Source organism: Sylvia atricapilla, chromosome 14 (genome assembly GCF_009819655.1).
Source record: "Sylvia atricapilla isolate bSylAtr1 chromosome 14, bSylAtr1.pri, whole genome shotgun sequence".
NCBI classification, from domain to species: Eukaryota; Metazoa; Chordata; class Aves; order Passeriformes; family Sylviidae; genus Sylvia; species Sylvia atricapilla.
Window position 1 is genome coordinate 10,801,434 of NC_089153.1, and position 14,026 is coordinate 10,815,459.

Below are 14,026 nucleotides of genomic sequence, written 5' to 3' on the forward strand. Positions count from 1 at the left end.
AGTCAAGTATACTCTTATTTCAGAGTTATGAAAATTACAATGTTGTCTTCATTACAGCCAGTCAGACCATAAGATACAAAGCTTGAAGTTAACAGCATAAGTACAGCTCTTTGAAGGAAATTAAAAAGCCCCACATCCCCAAAAAACAGTTTAGTTACTTCATAAAAGGCAATAGCATGGGATTAACCCATTGCCTATGGAAGAGCACTCTTGTGAAAATCTTCAATAGAACACATGAAAGTGAGGAAAAAAACAGAAATTTGTGTACCGTTAGGAGCAGGAAACACAGAAAACACTCTCAAAGTGAGTTGTTCCAAATAAGCACCTTTATTGCAAACAAATGTTGGAAGACCACCTTAGTCCTTGACTAAAATACATCTTATAATTTATAGTCACTGATATCCAAGTGCCTCCCTTCAGAACTGAATTTATGCTAAAAAATTGCTGAAACACAACCTTTGGCTTTGCAAAGCACAGGCCAGGCAGATATCACTTGGGAACCCACATTGCTGTAAATTATTTTGTTCTCCCACACAGACAAACCAAGAAAAATGTGGACAACAGCAGTAAGTCACACCCACTGAGAACATTATCTTCTTTTAATCACCCAATGCCATAAATTTATTGTGTAATTCTATATCCACTTTGTTGGTAGAGAAGGTATTAGAACCACTACATCCCGGTTAAGTGTAAGGCTGTTTATCCTATGAGGACACAGGTAGTTATGACAAATGCATTTACTTTAGACAGTATTGTTCATACAGTCAAAGGACACACTGACAATGACAACACACAGCTGTAACTGGGAATGTGTGAGATGGTTTCTCACCGCCGATGCTCTTACTGAGAGACGCCGTACCATAGTTTAGGTTTATTGGGATTGTGCTCGATCAGCCAGTCAGCAAGCCACATCTGTGAACAAAAAAACCAAACCCCAAATGTTTCCAGCTTTCTGTTGCTTTCAATTAAGTGCATAGGAGAATATTAAAAGCATTAATTGAAACTTCTGCTACAGATACTCCCCTACTGTGCTGAAAAATTAAGACCTTTCAGAAAATAATGGACGTGCAGATGACCATTCAGAAATGTTTTTCTGAAAACATTTCTGTTTTCAGAAAATGTTCTTTTAAATCTTCACAGCTTATATTGCTTTTGAACAATGCACAATGACCTTTAGAAGACAACTTGTCCTGGCATTGTTTATCTTTGTGAGCCATTTGAGCCATACTTCAAATAATTCAGCCAGCTCTGTTTTGGAATGTGGCTGCACAACATGCATGAAACTGCTTTATGAAATATCACTGCTGACAACACTGAAGAGATACTTCATCCAGTAATCATTCATTGAGAGTGCCAGCCCTCTGCACTGAAATCACCTTACAGTACCTAAAACTTAAAACCAAAACATGGTAACTTTTTGGAATTCATCTTGTAAGTTTTCCTGCACGACGTACTTAAATGAGAATGTGGGAGGCAGGAATGCCTTGAGTTCTAATTCCATCTGCCACTCTGGGCCTGGCCTTAGGCAAATTAACCTTTTGCCTTGATTTCTCCACTTGTAAAGCAAAGTTTTTAACACATCCTTATTTATTTCACAAGGCTGTTGACGACTGGTTTCTGGAATGCTGAGAACAACAAACTTCATACCACACTGTGAAGAGCTGAGAGAGCAGCAGACAGGGAAGGTAAGCAACACTCTGCTTTTACTACCATGGATAAGAAGGGTGGTTTGCAAAGGGAGAGCCAAGCAGAGCACTACGACAGGTAAAACAACATCAGCACAGTAGTAAGAACCCAAGACAAAAATGGAAAACAAACAAGCAAAAAAATCCCAAACTATAAAACCCATTGGGAAAACTACTTGGAAAAAAAAATTCTTCAAATCATTTGAACTACATAAAATTATCATGTATTACTTAAGGAAATGGCTGAGACAAACTGTGTGCTGACAGCAACTATTTCTGAGTGCACAGACAGTTTCTGATGCCATCTCCAAATGGAAAGGAAAGAAGAAAAGGACACTGGGAAAAAACAAAACATTCCAAGAGTCTTCCTGTAAGCCACGTAGCAGATAACAAACTGAAAAACAACAGGCAGTTTCTGAAGCAGTATCAAATCAACATTATTTTCCTTCTGTTGCAAGGTCACAGACATTATGGACAACTAAAAAAGTGCAAACAGAATGTTTTTAGCAAAGCTACCGACACGGTATCGTGCAGCTTTCTTATAAGCAAGGAAGGAAAGCATTGTCTTGATGAAGTTACTGTTAGATACCTCATCATTGACTAGAAAATTGTGCTAAGAATGCAGATTAACTGGAAGCCAAAACAATGAGTTAAAAAGATGGAACTTGCAACAAAAAAAATCTCAGTATTTAATATAGTAAAGAGAAGATTGAAGGGAAAGAAAATGGGAATACTCTTCAAATATGCAATAGGTTGCTGCAAAAAAAAAAAAAAAAAAAAAGAGGTATTACTTTGTCTCCAAGGTCTTCTGGGGATAGTAAAAGGGGAAAAAAGGTAATAGGCTTAAAATTGGAGCCAGGAGATTTAGGCTATCTTTTAGTGAAAGCTTTTAACAAGTATAATTAAGCACTGAAACAGATTGCCTGGGGAGAGACTGTAGATTCTCCATCATTCGGAGTGCTAAACCACAGGCCAGACACGCATTTGTTAGTAATAGATACAATTGGTTTGGTCTTTGGGCAAAGGAATGGACTTCATCTCTGTTTTCTAGATTTCTATGGTAACAGAGCCAGACATACAGATAAAGTAAACAGGTTATAAAGCTGGAACTATCAAAGTACATTAAACATTGCCTCAAGTATATCATAGTTCATAGGACCACCAGAAGTGATTTTAAGGCTCTTTTTTTTTTTCTGGGAAGTATCCTTTAGAAAAATGCAATGTTGATTGTAAACGTGATAATGATGTAAAACCCACCACAACTGCCAGCAAGTTGTCACACAGATTAATTATCTGTATGCTTAAATAAGTAGTGGTGTGAATGGCTGAAACTTTAAAAATGCAAAGATACATTTACCATGTTTTTCCAGATGTAAGAAAACTGATTTTGTTTAGGGACTTAAAACACACCCTTGTTTCATCTCTAACAAACAAATCAGCTTCTTGAAGCATTAGCTGACAGCTAAAACAGCCCATCTCCTCACCAACAGAGTAGTTCTCCCATGAACAGGGACTTTACTAACAGCGAGGGCAGCCCAAAGCTGCCAGCAGCGCTGGGACACTGCACATACCAGGGGGTCTGCTGGCTTCTCTTTGCACAGGGCAGTGAGCCCCGCCAGCAGCGTGGGCTTCACATACAGGTTCAGGTAATCCCGAGCTCTTTGTCCAGTGGGAATTGGCTCCAAGATTGCTGCAAGGAGGAACCACAGGTGTTAGAAAGCAGCCTCCTGAACGATTAAACCCAGCATTCTTTCAAAGGTTGTTTATATGTCAGCTGCTCTTTTCCTTAGTCAGTTAATAAGACATCATGGGTTTTATAGCTTCTCCCACAACGAATGGCAAAGAAACTCCCTAAACTTCTTTGCAATGTCCCTGAGGTAATTTTCCTAATTAGAGTCTATTATGAAAAGGAAGGAAATCAGATAATCTGGAGAAAACCTTAATCCTTGAAGATGCATTTAGGGCAGAAGAGAAACAGTATGTCCCATGTTTAGCACTTCCTTCTTACAGTGTGAAGCTGGTTTCTGATGATCCTAAAAATCTCACCTTTAGTCTTGCTCTGTTTGTCAGGGTGAGGAGGAGACATGGTTTACACAATGGGTAAGGTTTGTAAGGACTGCAACATCTTTTATTAAACTCACTGATACAGCTGACAAAAAGTATCAGTAGACACCTTTTGCAGCAGTTTCACTTGCACTTTTCTGTCAAAGAGCAAATCCTGTTACATTACAAACCTCTTGCAGCCTTTCCAGGTTCTAAGGCCCTTTTCTCTGGCACTTAACTTTGGAATTGGACTATCATATGAGCATCCAGCTGCTTCTGAATAGTAATTACTCAGCCTGAATCCAAGAAAGAGTCAGTCTTCTCAAGTCAACAGGAGTCCCCAAGGCTGACAGTGCCAGAAACACTTGCTGGAGTGTAATAGCTTCCTATTTCTTCTCATTTACCAGCTTTGACTGTTCTAGTTCTCAGAGCAGAGTTTGAAAAGTGGAAGCAATCTCTGTAATTACACTGGCTCTTCAGACAGATTTTTGGTAAGCCTTTCATAGCAGAAAATGTATTACATTTCTTATACATAAAGAGACCCACAGTCATGTAAAGCAAACAAACCCAACCTCTGCTAAATCAATGGTATCTGGACTCAGGGCAGGACAGGGAAGAACTCCCCCTCCCCAGGACCAGCAATGAAGTAAATGTACCATTTTACCTTCTGGAAATAGGAATCGAATTTCTTTCTCTGCTGAGGAGATGCTGAGACTGCCGTGGAGCCCATTCCTCAGCTCATCAGTCCCATAGAGTGCTCTTAAACTAAAAACAAGGGAAATAACTACTTGGAGGGCAACTGCAATTCCCTTCCAAATCTCTGCAGCCTGAGAGCACAGAAAAGCAATAGATATATGGACTAATTAACAAGACATTGGCTTGATTTTGTTTTAAACATAAGAAGTAGCTACCTAAAACTTAATGTTCATACACTCAGCATTCCCCATAAAATAGGTGAACTTTTGCATGCTAAAAAGCAATGGTGAAAAGCTGTTGAACAAAACCGAAGAGATAAGAAGCCTATGTCTGTACTGTACAAACAAACAAATCACAAAACTGGTCTCAATCAAAAGAATGACAAAATCCTACTGACTTGCCCAAGGCCAAGTCACTGAGTTACCTGTGAGCATGAGTTATCCTAGCTCTTAGGCTGTTGGATGGTCCAAGCAATTCCTTCCAGTATGAGACTGCAGAATTTCTAGCAAGAACCATAGCAACTATAGGACCAGAACTCATATAGGCTGTTAAATTGGGAAAAAACACTTTTCCAAATTGTTCTGCGTAGAAGTTGCTACATTGCTCTGGGCTTAACTGGAGCTTCCGTTTCTATAAAGAGTAAAAGACAAAAAAAGAATTAAAATTACTTGCTACACTGAAACAGCTTAGAGCATTAAAAGGCAGGATAGTCTCCTCTTGCAGTGGTCTCTTCAAGTGCAGAACACAGAATAACTTCTGAAACTCTCTGATTCATCCAGACAGGATCCTCTTTGAGATACAGAGCAAAAGTTTTCCAAGTTAATTAAGGAAACAGTCCATTTCAGTAAGATGTGATTTTAGTCCAGGCAAACTGCAGTATTTTCTAACTGCCAGATGACAGAGCACTGTACAGAAAAAGTGAAGAGCATTACAAGGGCAGGATTTTATTACTCAGCTGCTATAGAATAATGTTCTACTTTTAAACAAGTTTCTCTTCAGCCCACACTGTTAATTATGCAATTGTTCTATTTTGCATTCAGTGCTTTGTGACTCTTTCAATACCTGCCTAGTCTGCAGGTGACCAGGATCAGGACAACTTTGGAGGTTATCAGAATCCATAGGGCAGTCAAAAAAAATTTTTAAAGTGTATTCTTCGAGCTCAAACTTATACAACATAACACTTTTATATACTTAGAGTCCTAATAACTTTGGTGTCAAAAGTCTGCAGACATCAGAAGATTCTAATAACATATTGCAAATAAATAAATAAATAATCTATTCTGTCTCATCTTCTGATATGTATTCAGTAAATAGAAGCACGGAATGGTTTAAGTTGAAAGGTGTCTTAAAAATCATCTTGTTTTAAACCCCCTACCAAGGACTGGGAAACCTTCCACTAAACCAGACTGCTCAAACCCCAAACCTGGCCTTGAACACTTCCAGGGATGGGGTGGCCACAGCTTCTCTGGGCACCCTGTGCCAGGGCCTCCCCACTCTTCGTGGGGAAGAATTTTTTCCCAATATCCCACCAAACCCTGCACCCTCTGGCAGTACGAAGCCATTCTCCCTTGTCCTGCCACTCCATGCCCTTGTCCAAAGCCCCTCTGCTGCTCTCTGGAGCCTCTTTAGGACGTGGAAGGGGCTCTCAGGTCTCCCTAGTGCCTTTTCTTCTACAGGATGAACAACCCCAGCTCCCCCAGCCTCCAGAGCAGAGGGGCTCCAGCCCACGGAGCATCTTCATGACCTCTCCTGGAGTAGCTCCAAAAAGATCCATAAACAAACAAATACAAATAATAAACACAAATAAATAAAACAACAGGGAAGTCTGGGGAGGAAATAAAAGCAAACCAAAACAAGACATTGCCGAGAGGAGCGGGAGGGGCCCCGCCGCCCGAGGCGCGAGGGCGCAGCGCCCCCCAGCGGCCGCCCGGCCTGGAAAATTTAAATATTCATGACCTCATTTCAATATTCATAAAGTCTATTTACTGTAAATACAATGGAAACAAAAAATTAGTTAGGCTGCAACCTAAACCTATATTTACGTTTAGGTTTATTTAGGTTTATTTATAGTTAGGCCAGCTATAGAATTCAATTAATTCTCTAATATCCACTTGCACACTGCACAAAATCTTGTGAGATTTGAATGATGTATTCTCTAAAGAGTTGCCTTGTAAAGTTCCCACGTATGGTCCATACGTTTGCCAAATCTGGGTTTACTAACAAAAGTCTGTGTTTTCCTGTGGTCAGCAAAATAGTTGGTCTGCTCTGTTTCATCCTATGCATCAAAAAGCATCTCCTTACAGAATCTGGCAGCAATGCTTGATGAGATGAAGAACATTAATCAATTTTTGGACACACAAGCTTTTAGTTACTGACTTGATTGCTAGAAGTTAAATACTTTCCTGACTTATAAACTACAGCTGTTTTCTCCAGAGCACAGCCTGTTACCTGAATGATGTGGAATCCTGATCGGAGAATGATATCCTCTATTTCTTCTTCTTTATCAATGATATCTGGTTTGATGATAGCCAGAGTTCTTTCCACATAAATCTGAGGTTCAGGCATTACGACCTCCATTCTCGCTCCTAAATTAGAATTCACTTGCCCCTTTCGTACTGCAACGACACCAGTCCATGACATTTGGAGGTTGTCTACTGCAGTCACCTGCAGTGACACTCAGTCACATACTCCAAGAACAGAGAGGGTCACACCCACCTCACAGAATCCCTATGAGATCTTCTCTGCACTTGTTAGCACTCTGTAGTTCACATTACCATTTTAAGTGCAGTGGCATTTTGTGGAAAATAAGGCCAAAATTTAATGTTGTTATTCACTAAGTTGGACAATGTATGAGGAAAGAGAGGCATTATCACACACCCTCCATGTGCTAAATAATGCTAAAGGGGTGAACCCTTGATGTGGGTTCCCTGGGTTCCCACACCCTCCATCCACCATGGGCTCCTTCAAACCCCAAATCTGTATCTTCACACAAGAACTGTGCTGTGGGACTTATGACTTGAAGCTGGTCCACCCTAAGCCTCAGGGTAATTTCTCAAGTTTTTTTAATTCCTGTATTTATGGGCTCCAGACAAAGTGCCATTTTTCTGACTGAGCAGATGCACTGGCAAGCTGAGAGCACAGAATTGTGTTGTGAGTGGTAGAACCAGTGAGGAGGTTTCCTACAGACCTGTGTCCATTTGTAACCTTCTTTTCATCACAGAAGGGTTTGGGTTGGGAGGCACTCTAAAGACCATCCAGTGTCACCCTGCTATGGGCAGGGACAACTTCCACTATCCCAGGATGCTCCAAGCCCCATCCAACCTGGCCTTGGACACTTCCAGGGATGCAGCAGCCAGAGCCTCACTGAACAACCTGTGCCAGGGCCTCACTATCCTCACAGCCAAGAATTACTTCACAATATCCCATCTAATCCTGTCCTCTGCCAGTGGAAACCATTCCCCTTTTTCCTGCCTCTCCCTGTCCTTGTCCCAAGTCCCTCTCCAGCTCTTTTGGAGGCCCTTTAGGCACTGGGAGGGAGTCGAAGGTCTCTATGGAACCTTCTCCAGGCTGAACAGCCTCAGGTATGTCAACCTCTCAGAGAGAATGGCGAGCGCAGGATGCTGCGGGGGATCCTGACAGAGCCTCAGGGAGCTGCACACAAAGCCGCCCGCAGCCCTTCCCTCGCCCGCTGCGTCCCCCACGGCTCCCAGGCCTGGCTCTCTCCATCCGCTGCGGAGCAGACCCAGACACGCACGCCCTGCCTGCCTGCAAAGCCCCGCTCCCTGCTGCAAAGTCCGTTCGTAAGGCCCCAACTCCACCTGCCTCCGGGCCCGGCCGGGCTTTGCTGCCTCGGCCTCCGCGGGACGCCGCCGTTGCCGGGCGATGGCGGGGCCGGCCCCGGGCACAAGATGGCGCCCGAGCGCCTCGGCGGGGCGGGACGAAGATGGCGGCGGGGAGCGGCGCGGCCATGGCGGCGGAGCGGCCCTCACGGCCCGGGAGCGCCGCGGGCTCCGCGCACACAGCCCGGGACCGTGCCTGCCCCGGGATGGCTCCGCGTGGGGTGCGGGAGTCAAGGGGGGAGTGGGGTGATCTCCGAGGCTCATCTCAAAAATCTCATTCCTCCCTGACAATGAAAGCTTTATGTAGGTTTCACCTCAGGCTAAGAACTGCTGAGGGAGCCATGCGCTCATAGCAAACGCTCGTGAAGCTACGTAGCGCGATTTATTGGCGGGGGAGAAAAAGAAAGGAAAAGACTGCAGCCCTTGCAGCTCATTTATCCGCGTTCGTGAGGAGGTTTCCCGGGACACGCCCGAGCAGCGGCGGCAGCTCCCGGAGCGCTGACAGACACCACGGCTCTCTAATGGTGGCTCTTAGCGCCGCCGGGGAATTACAGCGATGCCGCTTCACCTTCAGGACAAAAAGACGTAACGAGTAGGAAACCTTCACCGTTTTGTGCATTAAGCCATGATGAGCTGAGCATTAAGCAGAGCTGGGGAGCCACATTCTCCGGGGATTTCCCCCAAATTTTACCCCCGCGCTGCCAACGCGTTTGCTCCCTCCACATCCCCCGTTTCCCCGGCTCTCTGGGGGCAGTCAGCCGGCAGGAATTGGCTGTTCCGTAGCCACTGTCCGTCCATCCGCGGCCTGTGGTGCCCCGGTGTCACCCCCTATGGCCTGTGGTGCCCCGGTGTCACCCCCTATGGCCTGTGGAGCCCCGGTGTCACCCCGTGTCCCCGTTTAGCGGCGCTGCCGGGGTGGAGCGGGGCCAGCTGGCCGGCCGCTATCGGGGCGTGGGCCGGTGAGCGGCCCGATAACTGCGGTGCCCCGCTCCCCTCTCCCTGCGCCTCGCCCCGTCTCCTCACCCTGCTCTCATAAAACTCTGCGATCCGAGGTGCTGGAACACCTGGGGCTCGCCAAAACTGGGCATTGCGCTCAAACCCTTGAGGTGACACTGACAGAGGGACAGAGAGAAAACACAGCTCTGCAGGCTTTAAATTTTAATGGTATCAGACTGAAAGTAAAGGAGAAAAGACAAAAAAACCCCCCAGGGATTTGGAGCCAGAGGTGCTTGACACTGTGTGCCCTGGTTAGGTGAGGAAATAGTAAATTTACAGCAAAAGTTGGTTTTAGCATAAGAAAAACCCATTTTGCCTTAGTATTTTTCATGAGTAATGTGAATAATATTAATATAGAAACAAGAAATAAAAAATGCAGTTATTTCCTTTCAGCCAACTTTAAATATATTTAAAAACCAAAGAATGACATTTTTATTCGTGTACCTTAAAAAATAAAAGTTGCAAGTGCACAAGACAAATTCAGATTCAGGCTTTCCGTCACCAACACAGGCACATGGCATTTGTTTCTTTAACAGAAATACCTTAGCCAATATTTCATCTGAAGACACTGTAAACACCGCAACTTCACAGAGATAATGGATAAACATGTTTTATTTTTTAAGAAATGCTGATAGAAGGAGTCCACCAGTTTTTTAGTTTAGTTCAGCGTTAATTCAGCAAGTCATTTCTCTTCAAAGTCAATGAGCATAACTCTGACAACCCTTGCTTAAATTTAGCAGTTCAAAGGCTTCCTCTGCCTGCATGAACACTTCAGAATTATTATTACATAAGAAATGCGGAATTTAATATCCCTGTTTCACTGTTAACGTGAATCTCTTGCAGTTTCTTTATCGTGTGCATTTTTTCCAGCCAGGACATAACCCCTGAGCACGTTCCTGTGCACCCCGAGGCTGCAGTTGGCGGGGTGCAGGGCTCTGTGCAGCTCCCTGCCTACCACGGCTCCAAGGGCTGTGTCACAATTTCTCCTGCTCGCTGTTTCCAGAAGCATTTCTGGAGGGCGGAGATGGTCTAATTTTAGTGCTGGGAGAATCCTCCTCTCTCCAATGAGCGAGCGGCTGCATCTGGAGCTGCAGCCAATTACCCGGGTTTCCTCCTGCTGCACTTCCCACGATGGTTTAAAAATGCAGAAGCACAAATTTAAAGCGGCCCCACATGTTAAGAGAAAATAACATTATGCGCTCCCTAACAAAGCCGTCCTACAGTAGTAGAACCTCAAAGGTTTCTTCTAAAGTCTTGGATTCCATCAACCTGACCTTAAAACAATGTGTTAATATAATAATGTTTTCTATATAGTGCTTGAAATAATATTTCTGATAACTAAAAGGCTGGTCTGAAACATCTTCTCTAACTTCTGTAGGCCACGGATGTATTTTTAAGAAAAGAAGAAAAGGAAAAAAAAAACCACCAACCAACCAACCAATCTAAACAAACAAAAAGAGGAAAATTATAATTACAATGCAGTGAACCATTGTGGTTCTGAACACTTCCCAGGGCATAGCCTGGCTGCTGTATCTTATCTGTTAAGCGGTTTAACAAGCCTTAGTTGTCTCACTTATTTTTAGCTGCCAAGGAATATAACACCAAAAGATTGTGGATGCAGGTGTGTTTACATCCTAGCAACACCAGATAAGTAACATTTTAAGGAAAAATATTTTTTCAGAGCTTCGTCCTCTGATAGTGCAAGAAGGTGCAAAAACTAAACTCTTGCAGACTGTTAAAAAAGGAAGGAAAGAAAAACAGAATTATGAAAATTAGTGAAGTAAAGCTAAAGAAGTAATACCAACTAGTAAAAATGATTAAAAATGAAACATATCTTTTAGCTTTGTTTGCATTTTGATAAGTAGAGAAAAATGTGTTTGCTTCAGTGACAGTGTTTTAACTATACACTTACCACACATACAACTTGCATCCACCATGGGCTTTTTTACCTTTTCTTTTCATGATGAACTGTCTTACCTACCCACAGCACCAGCTTACCTTCTACTGCTCACTCCACCCATGCCTGCTCTTGCAGTGCAGAGCGTCTCTGACGGAAATCCTGTGATCAGGGCAACTTCCTCTCCCACACGCCTGCTCTCTCCTCTGTTTCTGCCTTCTCACAACTAACCAATTCTCCTTCCACAGCTCATCTGTACGCTTGTAATCCCAGTGAGCTTTCCATTGCTGCTGTTTAACCCTGTCAAGCTTTCCTGTCTGTTATCCTCTACTTGTTATCTCACCATTTTCTGCAAAGATAAAAGTGATAAAATATTCTCTTCATGCTTCCTCTGTCTACAAGTCTCTAAGTGGCAATAACAAAAAGCTTATCAACATGTCTACTGAAACTCCATCACTTGCCCTGGTAACTTCACCCTGTTTCATTTCCTGATCTTCTCAACACTTATTCCTTCATTTGTTCACAGCTTTAGTCATTCAGTCTGCTCTGATTCCTAGCACTCATAGAGATATGTCTATGAGTGTCACTTTTTCTTGTCACTTTCACCATTAAAAAAAAAAAAAAAAGAAGAAGAAGAAAAAAACAAAAGCCTTTGGTATATGTGCCTTGTCACCTCAGAGGTTCTTCCAGTCATGTCTCTTCATCTCTTGCTCGGTTCTACCCAAAATCCCTTTCAAACTTAGTTTTGCTTCCTCTCATCATCTGAAAGCTTCTCAATCCATCTTAAATCAATCTCGTTTGCCCTTTGGTCACATTTAGCATATCTAGCTCACATCTTGGCTTAGTTTTTTGCAGTTATTCTCACTTTTCGCTTCTCCAGTCACTGTTTCAGCTTGGCTTGCCAAGTCCCTTCTTTCCTTGTGTTTCTTTCCTTTTTCTGCAGGAGCACTGGTGAGCACTGTCCTTGATTCTCCTCCCTTCCCTCCAAGCCCACAGCTCAACATCCCAATATACTTTTTGTTTCACTCTGTAAAGACATCTGTTTCCTGCCAACCCTACAACTGAATTCCACTACTGCCCTTTCAAATAAACACCTTCCTGCTTTATCCCACCCTGCTGCCCAGGATGAGCCCCTGTTGAACACCTGCAGAGGTTGGGGCTGACAACTGATTTCCTATAAAGACGTCCTCATCTATATACAGACATTCTATACAAATACTGTATATATAAATACTCTGTATAAATACTGCATATAGGTATCAGGCAGGTATCTGCTCTTTTGTAGAGCAGAAACACTTGCATGTGTTTGCTGCTTTATTGTTCTACACAATGTTTAACGTAATACTGGCTTGGATTATCCCTGAGGCCACCAAGCTCAGAGATTAGTAGTCACTGTGATCCTACCACAATGAAGAAACGAGTGTATGAATAAACCAATGAAAATCTTTTGTCTCACAAATTAAAATAGGCAATTGGTTAAATAAGGCTTTTTTAAAAATACATTGTTGATGCCTACCTAAAGACATCTTCTATTAATCTTAATTCCATGTAGCATAAGAAATCCTTTTTGCCATACTTATTTTGAGCCATTACATTCAGTCCCATCATTAAAACATATGGGATTACTTGCATAGTTATTATTATTAATAAAATGTTATTTATTTATGCTGCACATAAAGACTAGTTTGGACAGAAACTTCCTATAGTATGGTATTTGGTACAGAGTAGGCAGTCTGTGACCTGAGATGCTTAAAATCAACTTAGACAAGATAGGCATAGGATGGCAGAAATAGAGAAATTACACCAGGTTTCAAGGCAGTGGATGATACGTTGTTCTCTCTCTCTCTCTTTTTTTTCTTTTTTTTTTTTTTTTTTTCTTTTTTCTTTCTTTCTTAGAAGAGAAGCTAGAAAAATCAACAGAAGGGAAAAAATGAGGATATGGAGGGGGTGACCAAGAAAAAGAAGGAGATAATGAAGACAGGTATGGCACAAAACTCATATGAACAGACGGCAAGGGCGGGGCTTGGCATAAACTGCAAGTTTGATAGAACAGCAGAATTAGACCCAAGATCAGAAAGCCCATATGCAAGTAAAATTCAGTGGAATTTCAGTCAACACCATGAGTAAACATAGCAATTACAGGATTAAAAAGCGGCAAACAATGATAGGGGTTTTTTTCTCAGCAGAAAATGTGTCATATAGGGAGAATTACCACCCAAGAAGGTATGTGTGTACTTTTCTTTGATTAACCACAGGCTTTGAATGGAGAGTGAAAAGCAAGACCAAAACCCAAGTCACAGCACAGAGGAATTCTTTAAAATTACCTGTGGCATGATGGGGCCTGGTGAGACAAAAAATAATCATGACCCATATTCTCAAATTCCTCAGTCCTTGATGTCTAGATGTGTAAGGAATGACTTTGTTAGCTGGGCCAGTCACAAGTTCTCAAACCAGGCTGCTTAGCCAGTCTACAACCACATTGTTATCCTGCTCTTGAATATGGGACACAAAAGGTTCAATCAAATAGCCCTTAACATGGGGCAACTGGGAACCACAGAGAGCCCTGCCAGCTGGGGCCTGCTGTCTGGAATTGCCAGCATGGGAGATTGAGAGGGACCTGACCAGGAGAAATGGACAGCTGGAAATGAGCATGGCTTTAAAGAAAGCTCTGCTAGGCAGAAACAGAAAAAACACCTGACAAAGTGCCAGCTGTAGGAAAGGATGAGACAAGTTCAGCAAAGCACAAAAGAGAACTGGAGAAATAAGAAGATATGAGAAAATAAAGGGAAATGTATGTGGATGTCCTAATGAGATGACAGTCATTCATGTTGATAAAATGACAGTCATTCATGTTGATGAAATAAAAAGCA

The 14,026-nt window shown here is 42.8% G+C and overlaps 1 protein-coding gene and 1 long non-coding RNA gene across 3 annotated transcripts; both read right to left on the reverse strand.

The window, feature by feature from the left end:
• Positions 1–304: 304 nt before the first annotated feature.
• Positions 305–8,279, reverse strand: NME5 (NME/NM23 family member 5). 2 transcript variants are annotated; one of them, XM_066329079.1, is made up of 7 exons: positions 8,243–8,279; positions 7,140–7,182; positions 6,873–7,039; positions 4,849–5,054; positions 4,393–4,493; positions 3,257–3,375; positions 305–912 (listed from the first exon to the last, which is right to left on the reverse strand). In XM_066329079.1, the coding sequence occupies exons 3-7, from the start codon at positions 6,999–7,001 to the stop codon at positions 841–843; spliced, it is 627 nt and encodes a 208-aa protein (XP_066185176.1). In that variant the 5' UTR covers positions 7,002–7,039; positions 7,140–7,182; positions 8,243–8,279; the 3' UTR covers positions 305–840. The 2 variants fall into 2 exon arrangements, with proteins under 2 accessions (XP_066185176.1, XP_066185175.1); XM_066329078.1 differs by lacking the exon at positions 8,243–8,279 and having other exon boundaries at positions 7,140–7,286.
• Positions 8,280–9,853: 1,574 nt separating this feature from the next.
• On the reverse strand, positions 9,854–13,980 carry LOC136367459 (uncharacterized). Its single transcript, XR_010744694.1, has 2 exons — positions 11,172–13,980; positions 9,854–10,376 (listed from the first exon to the last, which is right to left on the reverse strand). It is a non-coding gene; the product is annotated as an uncharacterized lncRNA (long non-coding RNA).
• Between the last annotated feature and the right edge of the window lie 46 nt (positions 13,981–14,026).

Coding starts and splice junctions, on each gene's coding strand:
- NME5 (XM_066329079.1), bottom strand. CDS start 7,001: ATGGAGGTCGTAATGCCTGAACCTCAGATTTATGTGGAAAGAACTCTG. Junction 4,494..4,848: donor AGGATAACTCATGCTCACAG/GTAACTCAGTGA, acceptor CCTTGTTTTTAG/TTTAAGAGCACTCTATGGGA. Junction 913..3,256: donor AGAAGCCAGCAGACCCCCTG/GTATGTGCAGTG, acceptor TTTTGTTCACAG/ATGTGGCTTGCTGACTGGCT.